Source organism: Portunus trituberculatus, chromosome 1 (genome assembly GCF_017591435.1).
Source record: "Portunus trituberculatus isolate SZX2019 chromosome 1, ASM1759143v1, whole genome shotgun sequence".
In the NCBI taxonomy this organism is placed as follows: domain Eukaryota; kingdom Metazoa; phylum Arthropoda; class Malacostraca; order Decapoda; family Portunidae; genus Portunus; species Portunus trituberculatus.
Window position 1 is genome coordinate 5,483,328 of NC_059255.1, and position 26,920 is coordinate 5,510,247.

Consider the following 26,920-nt stretch of genomic DNA (forward strand, 5'->3'; position numbering starts at 1 on the left):
TTGAAGTGTTTAGTGGCTGTGGTCTAGATCTGTCCCACAATCCTTGCCTTACAACAAGATAACGAAGCCGTTTTCTAATAATATATAAAAAAAGAAGTTCCGTTTGTTGTAGTAGTTTCCAGATTCTCTTTATCCTACTTTTTTTTTTTTTTTTTTGTATAACTTTTTCCGCGAGTTATTTTTTTGTACGATGATTTTTGGTGATTTTCCTCGAGGATGCTCTAATAATGATAGTTACAGTAATACTACTAAATACTACTATAAATTCTCTATAACTGTCGTGTTTGTGGACAGTTTTGACACTCGTTTGTGAAGTTCGCGCTGGGATAAATGATCACTGGTTATGTTCTCAAATGCCATGCTTCTCCCCCCCCCTCGCCCCCCAATAAACCAAATACCTTATAGAAGAAAAAAAATACAAAAAAAAGCGACAAAACATTCCGTATATCTATTTTTTCCTTCAGTGACTTGCATTCCGTACGTTTCCCCTCCGCAAGTGTGAGCCGAGTGAAGCCGAGAGAAGCTGGAGTGACGCCACGCTGGGACGAGCTTGCTTATTTTTTGTACTTGCGTCGACGTGATTGATTCCCCGAACATTGTAATCCTGTGGCAACTTACTTCATTACTCTGTTCTCGCTGGCTGGTTTGTCTTTGTCTGTCCGGCCAGCTTAGACCCTTAAAAAAGACCCCTTACTGTTTTATTTCGCTGGTCTGTGTTTGGTCAGCTTAGCCCCTTAAAAAGACCCCTTACTTTTTCATTTCGCTGGTTTGTCTGGCTGTTTGTCTGTCCGACCAGGTTAGACCCTTAAAAAGACCCATTACGGGTTTTATTTCAACTTGTCAGACAGTTTGTTGTCTCTCCAGCCAGCTTAGCCCCTTACAAAGCCCCATTACTTTTCCATTTCAGCTGGTCGGTCTGTCTGTTTGTCTCTCCAGCCAGCTTAGCCCCTTAAAAAGCCCCATTACATTTCCATTTCAGCTGGTCGGTCAGTGTTTGTCTCTCCAGCCCTTAAAAAGCCCCTTACTGGTCCCATTACTTAACATTACCCATAAGTGTGACATAGAATCAAGTGTCCTTTAAATTTGAGTCTTTGCCAGCGCGCCGCCACCACCCTGGCCTGCCCGCCCCTCCGCCACACGATCCTAGGCTGAGACAGGTCACGCTAGGTCATCCCCAGGTCACTAAATTGTCATGCTCTTCCCTCACCTCTTATACGGTAAAAAGAGAAAAAAGCGCAAGATTAAATGAAAGGAAATGAGGAGGAAATGTTTTGGAGTCCCTGCTCGTGTGTTTACCTCCTCCTGTCTCCCTCTCAGTCTTACTTTACCTCCCCTCTTGCCTCCACTCTCTTTCCTTACCCTGATTCACCCTCCTCCTCCTCCTCCTCTTCCTATATGTTCTTCTATCATTTATCCTCAAGCTTCTTTCTTCCATACCTTTCATTTCTCTTCCTCCTCCTGTATTTTTTTTTTTTTTTTTTTAGCTGCCTCTTCTTCCATACATTTCATCACTCTCCCTCCTCCTCTTCCTTCTGTATCCTTAAGCTTCTCTCTCTTTCTCTCTCTCTTCCATACACCTCATCTCTCCTCCTCGTGTATCTTTTTAAATCTTCAAGCCTCCTCCTCCTCCTCCTCCTCTTCCCTGGGCTTGGTGTGGCTGGCTGTGGTTCGTGTGGCGGCAGCAGCAGCGGCAGCCACCACACAGCAGTGGCAGCGTGCTGGCAATCCTCCCTGGCAACTGACAAGGCCGGGCGGGGGATGCTGGTTGTTTCCTTTAGTGGTGTGTGGCTGTCATGTTTTCCCCTCGTCCTTAGAAACTTTGACACTCTGACTCGGCTAACCCCTTCAGTGCTCCAATGTATTTTTACTTTGATATTTGTGTACCATTAGACCATTTTATCGACATTAGCAAGGGTCTACAGTCTTCACTATTTTAATCCTTTCAGTACTGGGACACATTTTTATCTTGAGTTTTGTGTACCATTAGACCATTTTATTGACATTAGGAAGGGTCTATGGAGGGCAGAAGGTTAATGACCACAGTCTTCACTATTTCAACCCCCCACATGAGTTTCTGAAGCTGTAGAAAGTCACCAAAGAGTAACCACAATGAATATGGAAATGGATATGTTACTGAAGGGGTTAAATGAAAGCTAATTAGTGTATTATGAAGGAGAGAGAGAGAGAGACAGAAAGGCAGTCTCACTTACTAAATTATCTTAACATTTTGAGACAATGCATTTTATTAGTATTATGAAGGAGGAAGGAAGGCTCTCATTAAATCATATTAGCATTTTGAGAAGGTTTAATCTGTCTTATGAAGGAGAGAAGGTATCACTCATTAAATTATCCTAATATTGGGTTTTTGGGGAAGAAAAGGAACTTGGATTTAAGAAAGAATTAGGTAAGCTTGATTTGAACTTGATCTTGGTTTGTGAAGATGAAAAGTTTGGATTTGAGAAAGACTTAAGCTGAGATGAAAAGCAACACCAAAGAGCTTAAATTACAATGCACTTCAGTTGTGATGGTAGAGTGCTATGTGGATTTGAGATAGAGAGAGAGAGAGAAAGAAAGAACTGTGGTGAGATGAGATTTTTGAGTCTAGTGAACTGAAATATGATTGTAGAGTTCGATGTATTGAAACTAAACTCTGGAAAAAAGAAAGAAAATGCCGAGCAGATTAGTCAAAACACCTTACTGAAGAAAATAAAAAACAAAAATAAATAAATAAAAGAAAAAGAGAATGAGGAAAAGCAAACAGCCACACACCAAACCAAACACTCAAAACATCCATACCACACCAAAAAAACAAACAAACAATAAAAACTTAAACTGGTCAACACACACACACACACGGATACACCCCAGACTGCACACCACCCGCTTCCCCGGCCCCCCTTGTCAGCTGCCCGTGTATACCTCAGAGGTGGAAGCTAAAAACGAATAATGTTAGAGGTTGGTAGCTGGCCCCATTATATCTATTTTTTTATATATGTATGGAAAAGGAAGTATCATTGCGATATTCTTAACAGTTGTGACGATTTATTTCTCTCGGTTGTGACAGCTCGGTATAGGATCATTTTTGGCGTTTTTATACGTTCGATTGGTTTCTTTTTGTCGATTCTATGGTTATTTGAGGTCAATCTTGTGTTTTTGGGTCATTATTTGGAGTCAATCATGTGTTATTCAGTCATTTTTGGGGTCATTCTTGTTACTTCAGTCATTATGTTATTGTCATTATTTATTTGGTCAGTTCTGTGGTTTGTGGATAATTTCTTTAGTCAATTTTGTTTTGGGATAATTTTTTTTAGTCAGTCGTGTTTTGGGATTTTTTTTTTTTTTGTCAATTTTGTTTTTGGATAATTTTTGTGTCAATTCTGTTTTCGGAGATTTTTTTGAGTCAATCCTGTATTTTTCGGATCATTTTTGTCGCTTATTTTACATTGGATTGTTGTTTTTTTTTGGTCAATCCTGTATTTTTTTGGGTAGTTTTCTTTCAATTTTGAGTCCTGTAGCCAACAGTGAGCATTATACAGTTGTCAGTTGTTCGATGCATGCGGAAAGACTGTGACTGTAGGACTGAATGTTTGTGCTGTGAATTTCTCTGGTGGGTAAAAGATTGTGCCGTGAATTTCTCATGGGTAAAGGTGTGACGAAAAGCAAGCATTTGTGTTTTTAAAGAGGTTTTCTTATGCATAAACAAAATACTGAGACAAGATTAATTTTTCTAACGCATAAATGAAAAAGTGACAAGATTTTCTAAGGCATTAATGAAATATACTATCGAAATGAGGTTTTCTAATGCATAAAGTAAATAGTGACATGGTTTTCTAATGCATAAACTAAATACTGTGAGTAAAAGGTGGTTTTTTTTAACGCGTAAATGAAAAAGTCACATCTGCGGAAAAACGTAAATAATTAAGTGTTATATGTGTACTAAAATCACGAATGCATAAATATATCATCCTGTATTTCTGGAGTCACTAAAATGTTAAAAAGAGAAGAATTTAAGTCACATCTGCGGAAAACATAAATAATTAGAGAAGAATTTGTCACATCTGCGGAAAATGTAAAAAATTAAGTGTTATGTGTTTATGGAATGATAAAAAGTCAAATCTTCAGAAAACATACAATAATTAAAAGCATTACGTGTTTATGAAGTCACTAAAATGATAAAAACAAGTCAAATCTTCGAGAAACGTAAAATAATCAAAACCATTACAATTAAAAGTGATACATATTTATGAAGTCACTAGGATAAAGAGAAAATTCACATCACATTCATTGACATCACTAGAATGAATAGAGAGAATTCACGTCACATCACATTAATTGACGTCACCAGGCACACGTTGAAAGGAGAGCAGTGCATCGTAACAAGGGACAACACAACTACTTATTAACATTATCACTTATCGGGTTGGTCTGCTGTTCACCGTTCACTGTTTACTGACTTGACGTAGTACAATGAGAGGGAAGACATTAGTCCCTGAGATAAAGGAGAGAGAGAGAGAGAGAGAGAGAGAGAGAGAGAGAGAGAGAGAGAGAGAGAGAGAGAGAGAGAAGGGAGTGGAGAAGAGAGAGAGATAAAGGAAAGAAAGATTAATGTCCCTTTGAGATAAATAGATATGTGTAGGAGGAAAAAAGAGAGAGAGAGAGAGAGAGAGAGAGAGAGAGAGAGAGAGAGAGAGAGAGAGAGAGAGAGAGAGAGAGAGAGAGAGAGAGATAAATGTCCCCAAAACTTACCTTAACCTTCTCAGAAAACATTAAAAGACTTACAAACATGCGTAAATAATTAAGCTTCCGTGGCAGGACCGATTCAAACACCGACCCATTAAAAATCTAACTTACGCTAGTCAGATCGTAAAAAATTGATAGATTGACGTAGCTGTGTATAGAAGAAGTACTGACTCCACAACCAGATGCAATAATGAAAGTGCTGACGTACGTAAAGATGCAATAAATAGACGTAGAAAAGATGGACGACGTAATAATTAGGAGGGAAAGGAATACTGATAAAATACGTTAAATATCAAGTTTATTTCAAGAATCTCGTACACATTGCAATAATAACAATAATTATTAATGTTTAGTTTATGTGAGAGAGAGAGAGAGAGAGGTTGAATTGTCTGTCTGCCTCTCTCTCTTTAGAATTGTGGGTTCGTCAACATACTGTGGGGGACATACTGTGGGGTGTGGGCTGAGAGAGAGAGAGAGAGAGAGAGAGAGAGAGAGAGAGAGAGAGAGAGCGCTCCTTACCACCACCACCACCACTATCTCATATCAGGGACAAAGAGAACATATCGTAATAAACCAAATAAAACTTGACGCAACCAAAGTTAAACCCCAGTGAATGAATGTCCGTTTTGTAAAGTTAAGTCGGAAATTATTCTTTTTATAAGCCTGAAAATAAAAATGTCTTTAGTTTAAGCTGAGAAAAAATAGAAAACGTAAAAAAAAAAAAGTCGGAAATATAAAAAAAACGTCAATTTGCTGTATTTTTTTTTTTTTTTTATCAATATCGTGGCGTTTTGACATTTATTTGTACGTAATTCCGGTTGTTGATTTTGGCAGAGGCAACCGCACACACCGAACAAACAAACAAACAGCCCCAAACAGAAGCCTAGTCAAGCGTATTCAATAATTACGTAGCATTTCGTTGACTTATTTTCATTTCTTTGTACCGTTTGTCTGATAATTTCCTGTGTGTTTTTGTAATGGCATTTTGAGGAAGCTGCTCCATGTGTACCATTGTCAATTTAACTATATCATAATGTGTATAGGGTCCAAGGAGGGGAAAATAAACTAATAGTGAATATAAATATGCTCTTTCAATCAATCCCTGTCTCTATAGTGAATAAATAAATGCTCTTTCAATCAATCCCGGCCTCTATAGTGAATTAATGCTTTCAATCAATCCCTGTCTCTATAGTGAATTAATGCTTTCAATCAATCCCTGTCTCTATAGTGAATAAATGCTTTCAATCAATCCTGTCCTCACTCACTCACTCACACTCACACTCTCTCATCCATCATCAATATTTCTTTTCTCTCTCTATCTCATACTCTTGATAAAAACACCTCTCTCTCTCTCTCTCTCTCTCTCTCTCTCTCTCTCTCTCTCTCTCTCTCATCCATCATCAATATTTCTTTTCTCTCTCTATCTCATACTCTTGATAAAACACTCTCTCTCACTCTCTCTCTCTCTCTCTCATAATACTGTACAAATTGCTCTTTCAATCTAATACAAAAACTATTTCATTCACATCTTAACAATAATACTAATAATGAAAATGAATGAATGAGATTGATGTTAATAATAATAATGAACTAAAAACAAACAAGAGGGGAGAGAGAGAGAGAGAGAGAGAGAGAGAGAGAGAGAGAGAGAGAGTGAAAATTCTTACCTTCTGTTTTTCTTCGTTTTTCTCATTTTTTCATATTTACTTTTATATTTCCATTACTCCTCTTCCTCCTTTCATCCTGTTCTTCCTTCCTCCTTATTCTTCCTTCTTCTCTTTCTATCATTCCTCTTCTTTTTTCCATCTTCCTATTCTTCTTTTCTTCCTTCTCTTCTTCCTCCTTTGTTCATCTTTCTATAATCTTCTTTATTTTCTTCTTCCTCCTCCTCCTCTTCTTCCTCCTCTCTCCTCAGGTAAGCACACAGTTATCTTCTCGTTAGCCACACCTGTAACGCCAAACAGGTGTTCCTTAATTGGTTCACACAGATAAGACTGCAAAACATCCTGCAACACCAACACACACACTCAAAACTCACTACAAACACCAAAACACACACCCCAAACACTCAAAACTATCGCAACACACACTCAAAACGTCTCAAAAACACCCAAAACTCACTATAAACACCAAATATACACCAATACACCTCAAAACACACCCCAAACATTCAAAACACTCAAAATTATCCCAACACACACTCAAAACACCACACAACACCTCAAAATGCCCTCAAACACACCCAGAACTCACTAGAAACATCAAATATACACTAATACACCTCAAAACACACCCCAAACATTTAAAACAATCAAAACTATCCCAAAACACACTCAAAACACCACACACCACCTCAAAGTGCCCTCAAACACACCCAGAACTCACTACAAACACCCAGTATATACCAAAATTGCCCATATACACACCCACACTCAAGCTACTTAAAACACTCAGAACTAACCCAAAACACACTCAAAACACTCAAAACTCACTAGAAACATTCAATATATACCCAAGACACCCATACACACACACACACCCAAACCACTTCAAACACTCCTCTTCCATATTCATCTTCCTCCTCCTTCTTCTTCTTCTTCCTCCTCTGACTCCTCCTCTCCATATTTCTCTTTATATATCCATCCTCTTCCTTGTTCATTGTCTTCTTCTTCTTCTTCTTCTTCTCAGGTAAGCACACACACTTGTCTTGTCATTAGTCACACCTGTAAAGCAAAGCAGGTGTTGGTTTATTGGTTCAAACAGGTAAATACGCTGTCTGTCTGTCTATCTATGTATGTCTCTCTGTCTCTGTCTGCCTGTCTATCTGTCTATCTCTGTCTATGTGTGTTTGTCAGTGTATCTGTCTGGCCAGCAGCAGACCAGCCACTGTGTCGGGGCTGTGGCTCTCCATGAGTTCCCACCGTTTAGGTGTCCTGCACACACCAGCGTCTGTGACAAGTGACTGTGGCCAGCCGTCGCTCAGCCCTGCAGTGTGCCGTGACCTTGTGTGAAGGACCTGTGCACACAAATGACTGGCTGAACGTGGAGCAACAGACAGGTGGTGACTACGGGCAGTCAGAAAGTCACATGTCCAACGTAGAGGAGTCACCACATTTCCCTCTTCACACATCACACACACACACACACACACACACACACACACAAACACACATTCACCTGGTAGCTCAGTGGTTAGAGCGCTGGCTTCACAAGCCAGAGGACCAGGGTTCGATTCCCCAGCCGGGTGTACATAAGAGTGATCGGAGGTGTGGGAACCTCCGCACTCCAAACGACAGAGCGGGAACCACACAAAGGCCAGCCATAACAGCTGCCAATGCATCCCACCACACACACAAAGCTACCAGGCCTGGCCCCCAGTGCACACCACCACACACCCACATGCTCCCAGGAAGAGTGAAATGAAATGGATAGACCGGTAAGAAATAAGTTACCAAATTCAAAATATGCCGATGAGGCCCAGGGAGCAAAACCGAAAGTGACCAGTCAAAACATGAGTCCATCATCAACAGGAGCAACAATGCAGGGTAGACTGGTAATGTTGGAGAAGAGATTTGAGGAGTTGGTGAAGGAATTAAAAGTTCAGAGGAGTGAGGAGGAGCAGGACAGAGAATTCTGCAAGGCTTTGAAGGAAAGAGTTAAGAGACTGGAGGAAAATGAAAAACGATTGGTGGATGAGAATGCACACTTGAAAGTGGAGGTTGAAAAATACAAGAGACGGTTGGAGGAGAAAATGGAGAGAGTAGTAAAGGAGAAAGACAACTTTAAAGAAATGATCAGTGAGCAGAATGAAAGGTTTGAAAGGGAATGGGAACTGAAGAAAACACAATGGACTGAGTCGAGGGAAGCAGAGATGGTGGGATTACAAGAAATAATTAAAGATCAGTTGAAGGAAGACAAAAAAGAAAGGTCCAAGGAAATGGTTAATGTTATGAAGAATAAGGAAACATTGATAAGGGAAATAGCAGAAAAGAAGAAGAGCATGTTAATATTTGGGATGAAAGAACAAAATATAACATATAAGCCGAAGAGAATTAAGGAAGAATTGAAAACGGTAAGAGATCTGTTCAAAAATCTAAATGATGATGAAAAAAAGACCTACATGAAGAAGTGGAAGAGATCCATAGACTGGGTCCGTATAAGGAGGGAGTGAGCAGACCGATTAAAGTAGTACTGAAGTCACAACAATCTGCGGAGGATATCCTATATAGAACATCAAAGTTAAGAGAGATAGAAGGTTGTAAAGAGGTGTATGTAAGGAAAAATAGAAATGAGGAAGAGAGGAGAAGCTATAAGGAATTGTTGGAAGAGGCGAGAAGGAAAAATGATGAACGGTTTGAAGAGGAAAAAGAAAAGTTTTTTTTGAGAGTTATAGGAGAGAGAGTCAGAAAGTGGTATGTGGAAAGAAGGAATGCAGAGGAACCCCTAGAGGGAGCAGTGGGTGGACCGTAATGTATACTAATATAGATGGGATACTGTCAAGTAGATTGGAATTGCAAGACTATATGATGGTGGAGAAGCCTGATATAGTGTGTTGTGTTTGACTGAGACAAAATTACATGAAAAAACAAAGGTAAATTTGGATAATAAATATAATATATGGAGAAAGGATAGAGAGGGTAAAGGTGGAGGAGGAGTTATGATTATGACGAAGAAAGATAAATGTGGATAAGGTTTGGTATGGGAAGAACAACGCAGAAGTGATAAGCATAAGGATAAAAAGTGATGGAAAAGAATTAATAATCATGGTGACCTATGTACCTCCTAAAACAAATTCTTGGACATTAAGGGAATACGACAATATGATCAAGGATACTTTACAGAGTTTGCAAAGTGTATTATCTGGAAAAAGAAAGGTGATACTAGTAGGAGATTTTAATTGTAAGGAGGTGGATTGGGAAAATCTAGTAAGTGGTGTTGGAGAGGAAGCAAGGGGAGAGAGAGATTTCTTAATCTAATGATGGAAAATATGATGGAACAGAGGGTGAAGGAAAATACTAGATAAAGAGGAGATGATGAACCGGCTACACTGGATTTGGTGTTAACAAGAGAAGTGTACCTATGTGGGGATATACAATATAAATGTCCATTGGGGAAGAGTGATCATGTGGTTATGGAAATGCAGATGGCAATAACACAGCGAAGGAAAGACGAGACATACAGGAGTGGTAGATTAAATTTTAGAAAGATGGACACAGAAAATTTGAAAAATTATTTTAGAACATTAGATTGGGAGGAGATGTTACAAATCAGAGAAGTGCAAAAAAATATGAGATTTTTATGAAATATTATAAAGAAGGAGTTATGAAATTTGTACCAAAGTATAAACCGAGAGAGGAAGGAAGAAAGGATTGGTTTAATGCAACTTGTGTTAAGGCTAAGGAAAAGAGATGTGGCTTGGAAAAGATGGAAAAGAGCAGGAATATACTAAATAAGGAGAATTATAGAGTGGCGAGAAATGAGTATGTGAGGGTAAGGAGGAGGAAGAAAGAACATTTGAAAAAGATATTGTAGACAAGAGTAAGGAACATCCAAAATTGTTTTACAGGTTCATAAATGGTAAACTTAAAAAGAGAGAGTCCATTGAAAGATTAAAAGGAGAGCAAGGGATAGTAGATGACCCTAAGAATATAGCAGAATTGCTAAATAATAGGTTTCAACAAGTATTTACTAAAGAAACAATGTTTGTAAAGCCTCAGAATGTAGAAAGAAATGTGCACATGGATGACATTAAGATACCTAAAAGGGAGTTATATAAATGTTGGAGGAACTTAAAGATGATAAAGCGATGGGACCAGATGAAGTTTCAGGTAAATTATTGAAAGAATGTAGAGAAGAATTGATTGATCCATTATATGACATTATAAGGTGCTCATTAGAAACAGGGGAAGTACCAGTAGAGTGGAAAAGAGGTGAAGTGGTGCCCATTTATAATAGCTAGGCGGATATATGACTAAATTGTTCATTTTGGGTTAAAAGCATGACATTTGGCAGAAAGTTAGGCTAGGCCTATATGATGATTTTCAGATATGGGGCCATCATGAACTCTGCCCAGGAGGCGAATGGCAGCCATTTTCCAATATGGCCGCCAGTAAAATGTACATAACCTAATTCAGGGTAATTTTGTCAGCATAACGTGTTTAAAAGTGGATTAAATGCTTTCAGATTAATAAGATATTTATTATGACGTTCTGAGGGTAACTACATATTTGACCTATGATGACCTATGATGACCTTGGTTGACCTTAAATGACAATTTTTGCGAAAATAGGGAAATACCCTTTTTACCCAAAACATCATATTTTTCGGATTTTTGTCCTCGGTAAGTTTTATTACCATAGTATCGCTCGGTCGAGTCAATCTCCGACCGTCATCAGGCGGTTGCTGACCCTGAGAAAGGCCTAATAATATGTTGAATATGGACAACCTACTTCAAAAATACGTAAACAAAGCTGAACCGTTACGAACTTGAGCCCTATATGTAGGTAATACATAGTGGTACACAATACACTGTACAATACACTCAATACACAAAGAGTGGGGTACAAAATGTCATTACTACACAAACTATACACTGACGGTCCAGTACCGTACACAGAGCCTCAGCCGATAGCCCCAGTGAGTGTCACTGTTAGTTTTCACAGTCACCTCCACACTGGCAGAGAGCAGTACACCTCAAGGCCGCCTTGTTGCACTTGCAGTGACCTCTGCAACCTTTTCTGCAGCCACAGCACAGCAGCTCTCGAGAGGAGATGCTGGCCTCAGGAAGGGTAGTCCACAGTGGCTTCCAGTCTGGTGGCTCTGTCCAACCCCAGTCTCCTGGAGATGGAAGGGCAGGAGCGGCAGTAAAGGCTTGCCCCCAGATGTGGCCAGCCTGGTAGACTGCCCTCTTGGCATGCTGCACCAGTGCAGCTCTCGTTGGCGGCAGCGATTCCATTGGCATGCCCGCTTGATGAAGAGATGCTGGCGCGCCGTCAATGCTGTCCAGGTCACTGGTGCGGTCATACAGGAAGACTGTGAAGTGCTCCAGCATGGTCATAGCTTCATCATCTATCTCTCCAGGAGCATCGCACAGGAGACCAAACGTGGCTGTTACATCATCAAAGGCATTCCAGGTCTGCCATGCTAGCTTCTTCCTCTTCTGGTGAAGGATGAGACGACATCACACCCTGTGTAAGCATGGAACATAGGTAGAGCAGTGGCTCTTTCAGGACCAATGCGAGATGCTATTTCGTCGGCAGGTATGTATTTGAAGTTCTGGCCAGTCCCAAAAGCAATCCACAGGTGCTTTAAGTGTAGCCTTGGCACTGCAGCGACTGACAGGACCACCACATCGGTATCAACTGTACGCAGGACAATCTTCTGGCATCCTTGTCGGACAGCATCAGCAGTGTGCAGCAGCATTCTTGTGTCGGCTTCTTCCTGAGTACAGGGCTCAGTGCTGCAGTGATGCTTTCATCTGGTGGATTGCAAAGAACACCATCACCTAGGGTGGCAACAAGCTGCTTTCCATCTGGTCGGTGCTGCATTTTCATTGTGCATCTAGCCAGGAATGTGAACAGTTCCTGCTTGTTTGCATCAAGTCTCAGAAACTGCTGCCAGTTGCCAGGTAAGTTGTTGTTCCCTTGAACCCGGCGTCTGATCCCCTTTCCGCGGCGCTTTCTGGTTTCAGACTTCAAGCTGTTCTCAAGGTACTGGTCCCACACTATATCCACCCTGTCTGCTCGCTCCACTGCTTTCACTTCCACGACGAACAGAGCTGTTGTACTGAAGCAGCTGTGCCACGCTGAGGGTTGCTTGACTGAAGACATTACCAGAGGAGCCTGACTGGGACTTGATGCTTGGACCCTCGTGGATCATGGCTACTAAAGCCAACAGTGTCTGTGGCACAGACTGTGTCTGGCATTCGCTGTCAAATGAACCTGTGAATGAAGCGTTCTTCTCTAGCATGTACCGACGGACAATTTGTGCTGCTTTTGCAAGAGTTATTGCTTCATCATCATATTCTTTCTCACATACCTTGGTGAGAGCACTGCCTATATCTTCGTCGAAGGCTAGCAGGATATCTCGCCTCTTTGTAGGCTTTAAGATCTGGAAAATTGGCAAGGATTCTGTTTTTTAGATGTGTCGAGTTCACACGGCTGCTCTGTGCGACACCTAGCTCTTGCAGTCTCGAGGAATAAAGTTTAGAAAGATCTGCTAACTTGAACACTGGTGAGACAGCTTCATCTGTCTTGCTTTCCTCAATATATGAAATAAGCTCAGCTAGGACAAGTCCGTGATTGATCTTAACAGTTTCATCTTCTCCCTCCTTGTCTTCAGCGTGTTCAGCAGTGGAAGCTTTCTTGTACAGTGCAGCCAAGCAACGAGCATGGTACAATACATCTTGCAACCATATCTCCTGCACTAAGCTTGGCAATAAGTCTCTCATCTTGAAGAATTAATGAGCACTTACGAACACGTGCATCTAAGCGAAAGGTTGATGCTCTGTGAAGTGTATTTGATGCTGAAGCTGGCTCGTCACAGAAAAAGCATAGATCTCTCTTTCCTTTTGTCGCCTCTTCATTACTCGTCCGGGTGAACTTAGATGAGGTTTTTCAGGATCTGGGCATTCTCTTTTCTCAGCTCGTTGTAGCTTGGTTGTGTTGAACTTGATACGACAAGACTTGTGCCACTTTGCATGTCGTTCTTCAAGGGTAGTCCTAACACCTTTGCCCTCATCAAGTCGTCGAATATCTAGTGTCACTGGAATACTATCTAGTTCATGAAAACGGGCTAGGTTCTCTGAGAAAGTAATGTACCCGGCTCCTTGATCAGTACGCCTTGATTCTGCTGGACATTGCAAATTCTCGTCAGTGTCTGTTTGGCAAATGATACATTTGTTCCAGTTTGTTATCTGAGCGTCTTGAGATGGCTCAGGGCTGAGGGATGCTGCCATCTGGTGCTTTTTAGTAGCCATCTCCATGCTACTTCAGTCAAACCTGAAAGAGCAAGGGGCAATTTTAATAAGAACCGAGAATTGGAAACCTAAGTTAAATATTAGTTATTAGTAGGTAAATAGGACCATGGCTGGAAATTTATTAATTGACATATTTTACCAAGCTTGGCCTTGAGGCACGTGTCCTAAGAAAGTCATATTCTGGTCATGGTGAGTTGGTCACCTAGCTAACATCCACGAAAAATTTGGGCTTTAAGCTCATGAGGAGCCGAGATATTAGTCGTGGGTACTTTGACAAGTATTAGGGTCAATTAAGCCTGAATAGGGTTAATGGAGCAAAATTCTAGCATTTTGGGGTTCAAAATTTTTATGACCACAAAAATTCATTTTGAACTTCTGATATTAAAATCTGGATTTATTTCGTATATTTTTCAATTTGACCTGACATGACCTAAGATGACCTTTACCTGACATTGACCTCATAAATAGATAAACTGATGTAAAGTTAATCTCCATGTCAAATATCAATCGCCTTGGGCGAAAAATGGGCTAGTTATAAAAGCTACAGCTGAGTTACCTACGAAATAGTCGATTTGTGACGAAAATTTTGACTTTGACACGTTATAAGTCCCACATTTTTTGACCAATTTCCAATGTTATTTTTTTTTGTTAGAAGCCCTATGAATTCTTCTTAGGATGTGGGTTTGGTTTTGCTCCCTGTTTTTTGGTTTTGGAACAGTCCTCGAAAAACCGTAGGGAGGGGGCATATAATATTCTACTGGCGGCCATATTGGAAAATGGCTGCCATTCGCTTCCTGGGCAGAATTCATGATGGCCCCATATCTGAAAATCTTCATAAGGGTCTAGACTAACTTTGTGCCAAATGCCATGCTTTTAACCCAAAGTGAACAATTCGGCCATTTTTTGTCATATATCCGCCTAGCTATAAGGGAGGCAGTAAGGAAGAGCCTCTTAACTATAGACCTGTGTCTCTAACAAGTGTGGTCGGTAAGATTTGTGAGAGGGTGATAAAGAAATATTGGATACGGTTCCTGGAGGATCATAAGTTATTATCGGATCATCAATTTGGCTTCAGGAAAGGAGGTCATGTGTCACAAATCTACTGAGCTTTTATTCGAGAGTGGTTGACAAAATACAAGAGAGAGAGGGATGGATGGACTGTGTATATTTGGATTTAAAGAAAGCTTTTGACAAGGTACCTCACATGACACTGCTATGGAAATTAGAGATTTATGGAGGACTGAAGGGAAAATTGTTAAAATGGATGGAAAACTACTTGAGATGCAAAGTCGGACTGGTTGGTGGTGGAGAGTGGAGTCCCACAAGGTTCAGTGCTGGCACCAATACTTTTCCTTGTATATATTAATGATATGCCAGAGGGAGTAAACAGTTATATTAATTTGTTTGCGGATGATGCGAAGTTGTGTAGGTGTGTGAAGAGTGAAGAAGATTGTGAAATTTACAGGCAGATCTGGATAAGATTTGGGAGTGAAGCAAGAGGTGGGAGATGGAATTTAATCTGAGCAAAAGTCATGTGATGGAGATGGGGAAGAGTGGAAGACGGCCAAGAGGGTTATATAAGATGGGTGAAGGAGTAGTGTTGAAAAAGGTGGAAAAGGAAAAGGATTTGGGAGTGATAATACAAGACCATGGGCAGTTTGAGGCTCATATTGATAAGATGTTTGGAGAAACATATAATCTGATTAGAAATATTGGATTAGCCTTTCATTATATGGATAAAGATATGATGAAGAAATTAATTAGTACGGTAATTAGACCAAGATTGGAATATGCTGGGGTGGTTTGGTCCCCTTATAAAAAGAAGCATATAAGGAAGTTGGAGAGATTGCAGAGAATGGCAACAAAAATGGTTCCGGAATTGGCAGAAATGACCTAAGAGGAGAGATTAAAAGAAATTAATTTGCTTACCTTGGAACAAAGAAGAGAAAGAGGAGATTTAATACAGGTTTATAAACTGTTGAGCAGTTTGGATGAAGTGGATAATGAGCAAATGATGTTGAGAGAGGAAAATTTAAATAGAACTACGAGATCGCATAGTAAAAAGATAGCCAAGGGAATATACTTGAAAGATGTGAAGAAATATAGTTTCCCACAAAGATGTGTGGAGGTGTGGAATAGTTTGAGTGAGGAGGTGGTGTCAGCGAGGAGTGTGCATAGTTTTAAAGGAAAGTTAGATGTGTGTGGATATGGAGACGGGGCCACACCAGTATGATACCCAGGCCCTGTAAAATTACAACTAGGTGAATACACACATACACACACACACACACACACACACACACACACACACCACCACGGCCACACTCCATACAGATTCATTCAGTATTAGTGAAGACTATTGTTTCAGTCACACAAGTTTTTAAGGGTAGTTTGATAGTCCTATTGACAGATTAACATAATTTCTACTTTATAAATAGCAAAAACACTCATACAAACCAAGCTCTGCAAATATGTGGACTTTGAAGATTGTGGCAACATAAGCTATATCTTAAAACACTCTTGTATCAGTCACACAGGTTTTTAAGGGAAGTTTGATGGTTGTATTGACAGATTACATTGATATCTACCTTAACAAAACCAAACACACTCTTACAAACAAAGTGCCCATTAACTGTGGACTTTGAGAAATAGTTGCCATATAGTTTGCATTTCTAAAAGATTCTCGTTTCAGTGACACGGTTTTTAAGGGTAGTTTTGTGGTGTCATTCAAAGATTAACAAGAAAAATCAGTGACAAGATATTGAATAGAAAAGAAAGAAGAAAGAGAAAGAGAAAGAGAGAGAGAGAGAGAGAGAGAGAGAGACTTGGGTGTTAGGTTAGCTTAAAATACATCAGCATCATAATACACACTGAAACACACAAATAAACACACCCAAACACACTCAAACACTCAAAACACACTCAAACACCCAAACACACTCAAACACTCAAAACACACTCAAACACCCAAACACACTCAAAACACACCTGAATATACCAAAACATACCAAAACACATCTAAACATATTCAAAACACACCCCAAATGCACCCAAGAACTCCAAAACATACCAAACACACTCAAAACACCTCAAAACACACCCAAACAGACCCAGAACACACCCAAACGTATCCAAACACACCTAAACACACTGACACGCACCTCTTCCTTATGAGTGAGTCTGTAATACACCTTGTCCTTGATCTGGGAGAAGGTGGTGATGGCGGTGGACAAAACAGGTGTGGTGTTTTTCAAGGCTGTTTTAATCTCCGTCCTTGACTTCAAATAAATTGGCGTGTTGTTTTCTGAAGACCTGCGGATGTTTGGTTAGGTTAGATTAGGTAAAAAATTAATAAATAAATAAATAAAATAATAAATAAGTTTGGTTGGAAAATTTTTGGTTCAGTTAGGAAGTTAAATAAATAAATGAAAATATAAATAGATAAATAAATAAATAAATAAAATAAAGTTAGGTCAGGTTAGGTGGAAAAGAAAAGGAAAAAGAAAAAGAAAAAGAAAAAGAAAAAGAAAAAGAAAAAAAATGAAAAGAAAGGAAAAAATTTAGGTTAGGTTAGGTAAAAATTAGGTTAGGAAATGCAAACACATGTCTATTATTGCACACACACACACACACACACACACACACACACACACACACACACACACACACACACACACACACACACACACACACCAATTTTGGAAATATTACAAGTTCACTAAATGCAGGGAAGGTTCCACTAGAATGGAAGAGAGCCAACGTAATACTGATATCTAAAAGAGGAAAGGCAACTGAACCACTAACCTACAGACCAGCGTCACTTACAAGCGTTTTGGGGAAGTTGTGTCAAATAATTATCAAAGAAAAATGGGTTAAACATCTGCAAGAAGAACAAGTCATATTGAACATACAATTTGGGTTTAGGACAGGACGGTCATGTGTGTCAGACTTATCAAGCTTCTACTCCAGAGTTATAGAAGGACTGGAAAGCAGAGATGGCTGGGTGGACACAGTATACCTGGACATTAAAAAGGCTTTTGATAAAGTCCCTCACGCAAGACTACAAGACTACAAGAGAACACAGGAGGACTGCGAGGAACCTTGCTCAAATGGACAAGAGATTATTTGAAGGCCAGGGAAATGAGAACTGTGATCAGAGATAAATACTCATCTTGGAGTAAAGTAACCAGCAGAGTGCCACAAAGGTCACTGCCAGAGTACTTAGGGAGGGTGTAGACAGTATTTCTGAAGCACTTAAGTTAATCTTTGAAAGATTACTTAGGTTTGCTGAGATACCTCAGGACTGGAAGTTAGCTAATGTTACACCAATATTTAAAAAAGGTAGGAAGGATGATGCGAATAATTATAGACCGATCAGTTTAACTAGTATAGTATGTAAGATACTAGAGAAAATCATTAAGGGTAGTATTTGGGAGCATTTAAATGAGAATAGATTAATTAGAGATACCCAACATGGCTTTAGATCAGGGAGGTCCTGTCTTACAAATTTGCTCAATATCTTTGAATATATTACCAAGGAGTTAGATGATGGAAATAGCATAGATGTTATATATCTAGATTTTAGCAAGGCGTTTGATAAGGTACCGCATAGGAGGCTACATGGGATAGGGGGTAGGTTAGTTGATTGGATTAGTGAATGGCTTTCTGATAGGAAACAGAGAGTAGTATTAAATGGGGCAATGTCTGAGTGGAAGGAAGTGGTTAGTGGGGTACCCCAAGGATCAGTGCTAGGACCTCTTCTTTTCTTGGTGTACATTAACGATTTAGATATAATGTCGACCGGGGTAATTTGGACCAGGTTTTGACAAACTTTGATACTGTTCCCACATTTATCAAGATAAACTTACAAAAATTTTATGAAAACATAAGCAAGTTAATGCCTTTAAAAAAAAAAAAAATCATTCATAGCAGATTGTTCAGCTTTGAAGTAATAAGTGTAGTTCAGTTATCGAAAAAATGGGGTAATGTGAACCCCCCCACCGGGGTAAACTGAACCACCCATGGGCTAATTTGAACCACCCTTTATAAATGCAAATATATATATATATATATATATATATATATATATATATATATATATATATATATATATATATATATATATATATATATAAATGGATATTTTTCCTCAAAAAAAAAAAAGTTTTATTTCCTAAACATTGAGCGTTTCCCATTGAAAATAGCAAAATGAATGGCAAGAAACAGTGTAGAACAAAAAAGTGTTACTCATAGACTACATAGCCTACTCATTTACTTGGTTACTTTAGCCAATGTTTTGGTGTAACACTTGAAGTTATTGTATTCAGTAAGAAGATTATTTATTCTGAATGTGAAAGGTACTTTTATAAGGTTCCTTTGAAGTGATACATAAGCATATAATAACTAGATTATATGCATATATATTACTAATGGGCACTCCTAGCAGACAAAAGAGGATCAGCTGAGTAAAAACAGGGTATAGGCTCAGGGTGTCAAAAGACTGGTCACGTTAATTTTCCTTCCCACTCTGCAGGCTAGCGAGCAACAGGGAGCTGATTTTTTGTATAAAAATACTGCTCATTGGTTTCCACATTCATTTTTCTATAGATTATTGAGCTCGTTATCGCTCGCTAGCCTGTACAGAGAGTGTGAGCGGACAATTCCTAGCTTTTTGAAATCCTTTATAGGCTTATAGTCTTCATTAAAAATTTCCCTAAATTACCCTAATTATCCTAATAATCATTATTGGGTATATAATGAGTCTAAGCAATCCCCTTTATAAGCCAAAGATGACACAGGGAAAAATATTAATGCATATTCTCAAAATTTAAACAATTGCGTACTTAAAAACTACCAGTTCGATTTCCCCCAGCAGCATTTTCCTTACCGGGGTAAATTGAACCAAAAAGTGAGCGTTAATTGTGAGAAAACGAAGCTAAATAAAGTATTGCTGATGAAATCATGTTAAAATAGAGGTAAAACACTCTATAATCATCAATTTGGAAGAGGATAGTTAGCCGCGTCTGACCGCCACAACAAAGTTCGCCGAAACCGCTGATTTGGTAAACAAACTTTGCTGCACTTTTTTTTTTGGCTACGATTCAGTACTTTCAGTCATATAATTGTAATTTCTTTCCTAAATCAATTTTTTTTTATCAAACCTGCACAAGAAATGTGAAAATAGTTACTTTCCATCGTGAAATGCTCAAAACTTCAAAAAGAAATTTATATATGAATTTATTGTAAATATGAATAAGCCGGTCCAAATTGTACCGGTTCGTTGGACGGTCCGATTTTCCCCGGTCGACACTAGGAATTAGTAGCAAAGTATCAAAGTTTGCAGATGATACTAAGATAGCATGTGCAGTACAGGGTGAAAAGGACAATTACAGAATACAACGAGACCTGGACAGGCTGATAGCATGGGCAGACAGGTGGCAGATGGAGTTTAATTCTGAAAAGTGTCAGGTTATGCATTTAGGTAAAGACAACACAAACTTTAGCTATGAGATGGAGGGATGTTGGCTAGAGGCAGTAGAGGAAGGAAAGGATTTAGGAGTAGTGATAGACAGGACTATGAAATTTTCAAAGCAATGTTTAGAAGCAAGAAACAGAGTAAATAGGATCCTGGGTTTTATAAATAGAAATGTTAGTTATAAAAGTAAGGAAGTGGTGCGTAGCGTATATAATTCCTATGTTAGGACCCATTTAGAGTATTGCATACAGGCCTGGTCACCCCACTATAGGCAGGATATCAACATGTTAGAAGCAGTTCAGAGAAGAGCAACTAGGATGATACCAGCATTAAAGCGCCTGGAGTATAGAGATAGATTAAAGGAATTAAACATGTTTTCATTTGAGAGGAGATGTATAAGAGGGGATATGATAGAGTTATTTAAAATGTTCTCAGATACAAACTACATAGATGCAAGATCTTTCTTTACCTTAGAGGAGGGAAGTAGGACTAGAAATCATGGCAGGAAGATTAGAAAGCAAGGCTGCAGGTTAGATAGAAGAAAATATTTCTTTAGTCATAGAGTGGTAGACTTCTGGAATGCATTGCCATAGAGGGTTGTAAATACCACTAGTTTAACAATGTTTAAAAACAGATTAGATAAGCACTTAAATTTATTAGATTTATAATTATGTATAGCACTGCATGATAGTTTTTATAAGAAATTTACTATAGTTAAACAAGACATGATCCCAAAGTATGGGGACCACAAATTGTAGAGGATTTCGCTGCAGGACTTAGCCCTGTTAATGGGCCAAATATTTAGAATTAGTATATAATGTATTGTGTACTTGTAAGTGTATCTTTAAGTATATACTGATGACGAGGTCGCTGTGCGACTGATACAGGATAACCTAGATGGGCCCTGGTGGCCCTGCGTTATAATATTATTTAGGTTATGTTATGACCACTCGCCGCCGCAGCTACGCAGGATTAATGCACTGCTCTCTTGTCTCGCCGCTGGTGCTGTCGGGAATGTCATCACTTCACTTTGTGTGTGTGGGTGTTTGGGTGCACATGGGCATGTTGTGGATGTGTTGCGGGGTGTTTGAGTGTGTTTATGAGTGGTGTGGGGTGTATAAGCAACACCAAACACCACACGGCCATCACCACTGTCACCACCACTAAGTTTGTTGACACGGAGCAAACACCCGGCCCACCACACTTCTTTCCCTCCTTACACACTAATCCCTTATCAACACCACTGCCACACCTTACACACCTGTTCCTTGGTGCATTAATAACCTCCACCACCTCTGTCACGGCACTGTCACCTCTATAAAGGCTGAAAATATAATGGCACTCCAGTGAGGCCAACCGTGTGTCTTGGCGGGAAGTACAGACGCCATGATCAGCTGTGGCTCTCTAAAGGAATTCACTCTCTTCTCCTTGCCCGCTAGAAATTCCAATACTATGTCCTTGTATGTGTTAAATTCTCAGTATTTGAAGGGAATTATGTGTGGATTATTGAGTGTTATTATGGTTCTAGCGTATTTAAGGATATCAGTAGCCGAGCCGTGTGGATGAGCTACAAAATGTCGACATTACTAAACTCAACATTCACAATACACAATATATAAAATCAATAAAAGCAATACAAATTAATTAAAAACGATAGAAAATAATAATAATATAACACATAATCACTTAAAAAAAACAGTGAGGGATGAGCCACAAAATATCGACATTACAAAACACGACATTCATAACCAATAAAAAGCAACATAAATAAATAAAAACAACAACAAAAAATAGAAAATAACAAATAAATAAAAAAAAACACGAAAAACCCGGAAAACAGTAGTAAAATAATAAGATCCAAGCCTTTCCTTCTAGCCAGCCTCTCACCGTATACTCAACTTGCCTCTCCATCACAACGCAAGTGAAAATAAAAAATGTCAGCAGTTCTTCTATACACGGGGCTGGCGGTGCTGGTGGGCGTGATCATAGCCTTCCTCTCCTTCTACAAGAGTAAGAAGGGAAAAGGTAAGGAAGAGAAGGCAAGGGAGAGAGAGAAAATGGAGATAAAAGTACGGTGTTGTAATTTTTCCAGATGGTATAAAATTATGAGGGTTTCTTTACATTTTTGTGCGTTTAAAGGTCCTCTGTGTTATTTTAAGGTGTTTTTGGGTAAGAATAGTGAGTTTAGGGTACATAGGCTATTTCATTGTATTTCTAATGTTTTGTGGTAAGGCTAGGTAGGTTTTAGGGAAAGGAGAAGAAATAAAGGTTGCTCAATCATTGCATTATAAAGACAAAATAAGAAAAAAAAGATACTGATGTGGTTTAGTGTATGTGTGTGTGTGTGGCAGGGTCTTGGAAGGAAGCAGTGTGGTATGTGGTGGAGAGTGACAGTGTGGTGGCATTGGTTGTGTGTGGTGTGTGTGACAGAGTGGAAGAAAGCAGTATGGTGTGTGGTATGTGGTGTGTGTGGCAGTATGTAGAGGAGAGGAATGTGTTGTGTGGTGGCAAGGATATGTGCTGGTTGTGGTGTGTGATGGCAGCTGGCAAGGGGTGTATAGGTGTGGTGTGTGGTGTGTGGCAGTGACAAGGTTAGGTTAGACTAGAATCGTTCCATAGGGCTGTCGGTGTGTGGTGGGTTTGCTAACATACTAAAGGTGTGTGTTGTGTGGTGGAGTGCTGGGACGGAGTGTGGTGGAGTGTGGCGGAGGGGAAGATTAGGTAAGGTAAGGTAAGGTTGCAAAATTGAGACTCTTATAAGTAAAACAAACACAACACTCTCTCTCTCTCTCTCTCTCTCTCTCTCTCTCTCTCTCTCTCTCTCTCTCTCTCTCACCCAAAAATACCCTGAATGACAAAAACACACACACACACAGACTATCACCACCACCACCATCACCACTAACCCTACCCTCCCCCACACAGATGGAGACAAGCCCCGCGTCCCCAGACCCCGGCCGGCAGAGGAGGGGGCCGCCAGACCTGCCCAGCCCCCAAACAGAGTGGCCGCCAACCGCAATGCCCGGCCAGGATGAGGGCGGCCGCACGTAAGTTAGGTTAGGTCAGGTCAGGTCAGGTTGGCTATTTCTTTCTTTCTTTTCCTCTTTTTTTCTTCCTTTCTTTCTTTTCTTTTTTCTTTTTTTTTTTCTTCAATTATAAGTTAGTTTAGTTTTGGTTCATTCTTTTCCTTTTTTCTTTCATTTTCTCATTTTCTATTTTTCTTACATCTGGTTTTCTTTTCTCTCTGGTTACATTCCTTTATTTTCTTTTTCCTTCCTTTTATTCTCTTTTCTTTTGTCTATTTCTTTTCTTTTTCCTTCTTTTCTATATTTATTTGCATCTATTTCATTTCCTTTTTTTTTTCTTTTTCATATCTCTTTTTGTTCTTCATATATTAAGTTAGGTTGGGTTAGGTTAGGTTAGGTGAGGTGAGGTTAGGTTAGGTTGACTCTTTCTTGCTACCAATATAGTGTCTGGCTGGAACAGTGGTAACGTGCTGGCCTGGCATTGCTTAGGTCGGCAGATGGAGTCTCACTGGGGCTGTTGACTTTAAGGCCTTCAGTAGCATGACGTCTTTCCCTATTCATTCTTACTATTTGGTGATTTTCTACAGCTTCAGAAACTCATGTGGGGGGTTAAAATAGTGAAGACTGGTCATTAATCGTCTGACCTCCATGGACGCTTCCTAATGTCAATAAAATGGTCTAATGGTACACAAATCTCAAGGTAAAAATGTGTCCCAGTACTGAAGGGGTTAAAATAGTGAAGACTGTGGCCATTAATCTTCTGCCCTCCATAGACCCTTCCTAATGTCAATAAAATGGTCTAATGGTACACAAATCTCAAGGTAAAAATGTGTCCCAGTACTGAAGGGGTTAAGTGGGCCTTTTTATTATTTATTTATTTTTTTTTTTATTATTATTATTTTCCCTCTTGGTCAGTTTCCCTCTTACATTAAAAACAAAATAAATAAATAAATACAGGAGGCACAACTTACCACCACCACCACCACTACTTTTCCCTCCCTTTCAGAGCGCCACGCTGGAGGAGACTCGGAGGAGGAGGAGGAGGAGGAGGAGGCAGTGGGGGAGAACATTGCACTGCCTGATGGGAAAGTAGGCAAGAAGAAGCTGGCCAAACTACAAGCAAAGGCTGATAAGAGAGTGCAGAGAGAGGTAAGGAAGAGGAGGAGGAGGCAGAGTTAGTTAGAAGCAAAAAACTTGTTAGTGTTCAATGCCTCAAAAAGTGAATTGGTCCATGTATCAAGTGGACACAACCTTCCAGACAACTCTCCCCTCTTCTTCAGTGACACTCAACTGTCTCCCTCTGCCACACTGAATATCCTCGCTTTGTCCTTCACTCATACTGTCCTTCACTGCAAACTTCACATCTCATCTCTTGCTAAAACAAATTTCATGAAGTTAGGCGTTCTGTGGCGTCTCTGCCAGTTTTTCTCGTCCCTCCAACTGCTAACTCTGTACAAGGGCCTGATCCGCCCCTGTATGGAGTACTTTTCGCATGTTTAGGGGGGGGCAGGGTTCCAGTCACACAGTTTTATTAGATAGGGTGGATTCAAGCTTTTCATGTCATCAACTCCCATCCTCTGACTGACTGTCTTCAGTCTCTTTCTCACCACCAGAATGTTGCATCTCTTTCTATCTTTTATCACTATTTTCATGCTAACTGCTCTACTGATCTTGCTAACTGCATGCCTCCCCTCCTCCCTCCTCCCACACCTTCACTGCACAAGGCTTTCTTCTTCCTCTCATCCCTATTCTGTCCAACTCTCTAATACAAGAGTTCACCAGTACTCACAATCCTTCACACCTTTCTCTGGCACACTCTGGAACTCCCTGCCTGCTTCTGTGTGTCCACCTTCCTACCACTTCACTACTTTTGAGAGGGAGGCATTAACACATTTGTCCCTCAATTTTGGCTAACTATATCAGTCTTTAAGGGAACCAGCATTTCAAGTGGGCATTTTTTTTTATCATTGTTGCTTTTGTCTGGTTTTCACTCTTGCATCTGAAAAAAACAATCATATCTCTCGCATTCCATCTGTGTCTCTTTTACAGATGGAGGAGAGAGAACGAGAGGAGAGGAAGGAGAGAAAGGAGAGAGAAGATGAGGAGAGAAAGAAGGAGGAGGAGAAAGAGGTAAGCAAACACAAGAAAAAGAGAAAAAAAGAAAAATGAATTGTCATTTTACACATTTTTTTCTCTCTCTCTCTCTCTCTCTCTCTCACAGGCGGAGGAGGAGGCACGGAGGGAAGAGGAGGAAAGGAAAGCAAGGGAGGAGAAGGAGAGACAAGAATTGGAGGAATATTTGAGACTAAAGGCTGAATTTCAAGTGGAAGAAGAAGGATTTGACGAACAGGAAGATGAAGAAGAGAAAGAAAAAAATCTACTTAGTAACTTTGTGTCTCATATTAAAGTAAGTAGTAGTAGTAGTAGTAGTAGTAGTAGTAGTAGTAGTAGTAATAGTAGTGAAGTAATAAGAGGAGGAGGAGGAGGGAGGGAAAAAAGAGAGACTGGAAGAGGAAGAAGAAAAGGAGGAGGAGATAAATTGAGGAAGAGGAGGAATAAGAGAGTTTGAAGAAGAAGAGGAGGAGGAGGAGGAGGAGGAAGAAGAAGGAAGAAAAAAAATAAAAAGAAAGAGGAGGAGGAGGAGGAAGAGGAAGAAAAGATTATACAGGAAGAGAAACAAAACTAACAAACTAAAAGAAGAAGAGGAGGAGGAAGATGAAAAGAAGGAATAGAAGGAAGAATGAAAAAAAAATATAAGCAAGCAAATTAAAAGAAAAACTCTCTCTCTCTCTCTCTCTCTCTCTCTCTCTCTCTCTCTCTCTCTCTCTCTCTCTCTCTCTCTCTCTCTCTCTCTCTCTCTCTCTCACAGGGACAGAAGGTGGTTGTGTTGGAAGATTTAGCGGCAAAGTTTAAGCTGAAGACTCAAGATGTGATAACAAGAGTGACTCACTTGCAGAAGGAAGGAACACTGACTGGTGAGTGAGTGTGTGTGTGTGTGTGTGTGTGTGTGTGTGTGTGTGTGTGTGTGTGTGTGTGTGTTCCAATATCCTTGACACACTGCCTCATCCTGATCTTCTTTCCATGTCCTGTAGTCCTTCCATGTTCTTCCGTGACCAGCACCAGGTCTTCCTTGTGTATCTTTTCAGTGGCATTGACTATCTTGTACATTGTTATTAGGTCCCCTCGTTCTCTTGTATCCTGTAAGGTTGGCAGTCCCATTTCCTTGAGTGGTTCTTCATATGTGAGGTCCTTTAGTTCCGGCACCATCTTTGTAGCAATCTTCTGTATCCTTTCCAGTTTCCTTCTATCCTTTTTAGAGGTTGGAGACCACACCACTGCTGCATATTCCAGCCTGGGGCGTATCATGCTGCTGATGAGTCTTTTCATCATATCTTTGTCCATGTAATGAAATGCCACTCTTATATTAGTCAACATCTTATATGATAGTCCAAATATCTTGCTTATGTGTTTATCAGGGCTCAGATTTTCCTGTATGATCACTCCAAGATCTTTTCCTCTTCAGTCTTCATTATTTGTTCCTCTCCCATCAAATAGTTCCATACCGGTCATCTCTTACTCTTTCCTAGTTCCATTATGTGACATTTCTTGGCATTAAACTCCAATTTCCACTTCCTGCTCCATTCATAGATCTTGTTTAAGTCTTCCTGCAGCAGCAAACAGTCCTCTCTGGTCTTCATCACT

General features: G+C 39.9%; 1 protein-coding gene and 2 long non-coding RNA genes across 3 annotated transcripts in view; 2 read left to right on the forward strand and 1 right to left on the reverse strand.

Annotated features, from left to right (window-relative positions):
- Positions 1–4,642: 4,642 nt before the first annotated feature.
- On the forward strand, positions 4,643–5,822 carry LOC123517710. Its single transcript, XR_006678553.1, has 2 exons — positions 4,643–5,119; positions 5,206–5,822. It is a non-coding gene; the product is annotated as an uncharacterized LOC123517710 (long non-coding RNA).
- Positions 5,823–13,346: 7,524 nt separating this feature from the next.
- Positions 13,347–21,686, reverse strand: LOC123517670. The gene is made up of 3 exons (XR_006678540.1): positions 21,454–21,686; positions 16,879–17,029; positions 13,347–13,739 (listed from the first exon to the last, which is right to left on the reverse strand). It is a non-coding gene; the product is annotated as an uncharacterized LOC123517670 (long non-coding RNA).
- A 368-nt stretch (positions 21,687–22,054) lies between these two features.
- The window catches only part of LOC123517603 (DDRGK domain-containing protein 1-like), a 5,881-nt gene continuing 1,015 nt past the window's right edge, over positions 22,055–26,920 (forward strand). The window contains 7 exon segments of the mRNA XM_045277911.1: positions 22,055–22,217; positions 23,118–23,216; positions 23,219–23,239; positions 24,225–24,367; positions 25,268–25,348; positions 25,440–25,625; positions 26,088–26,193. Coding sequence (XP_045133846.1) covers positions 22,127–22,217; positions 23,118–23,216; positions 23,219–23,239; positions 24,225–24,367; positions 25,268–25,348; positions 25,440–25,625; positions 26,088–26,193 — 727 coding nt within the window. The 5' untranslated portion in view covers positions 22,055–22,126.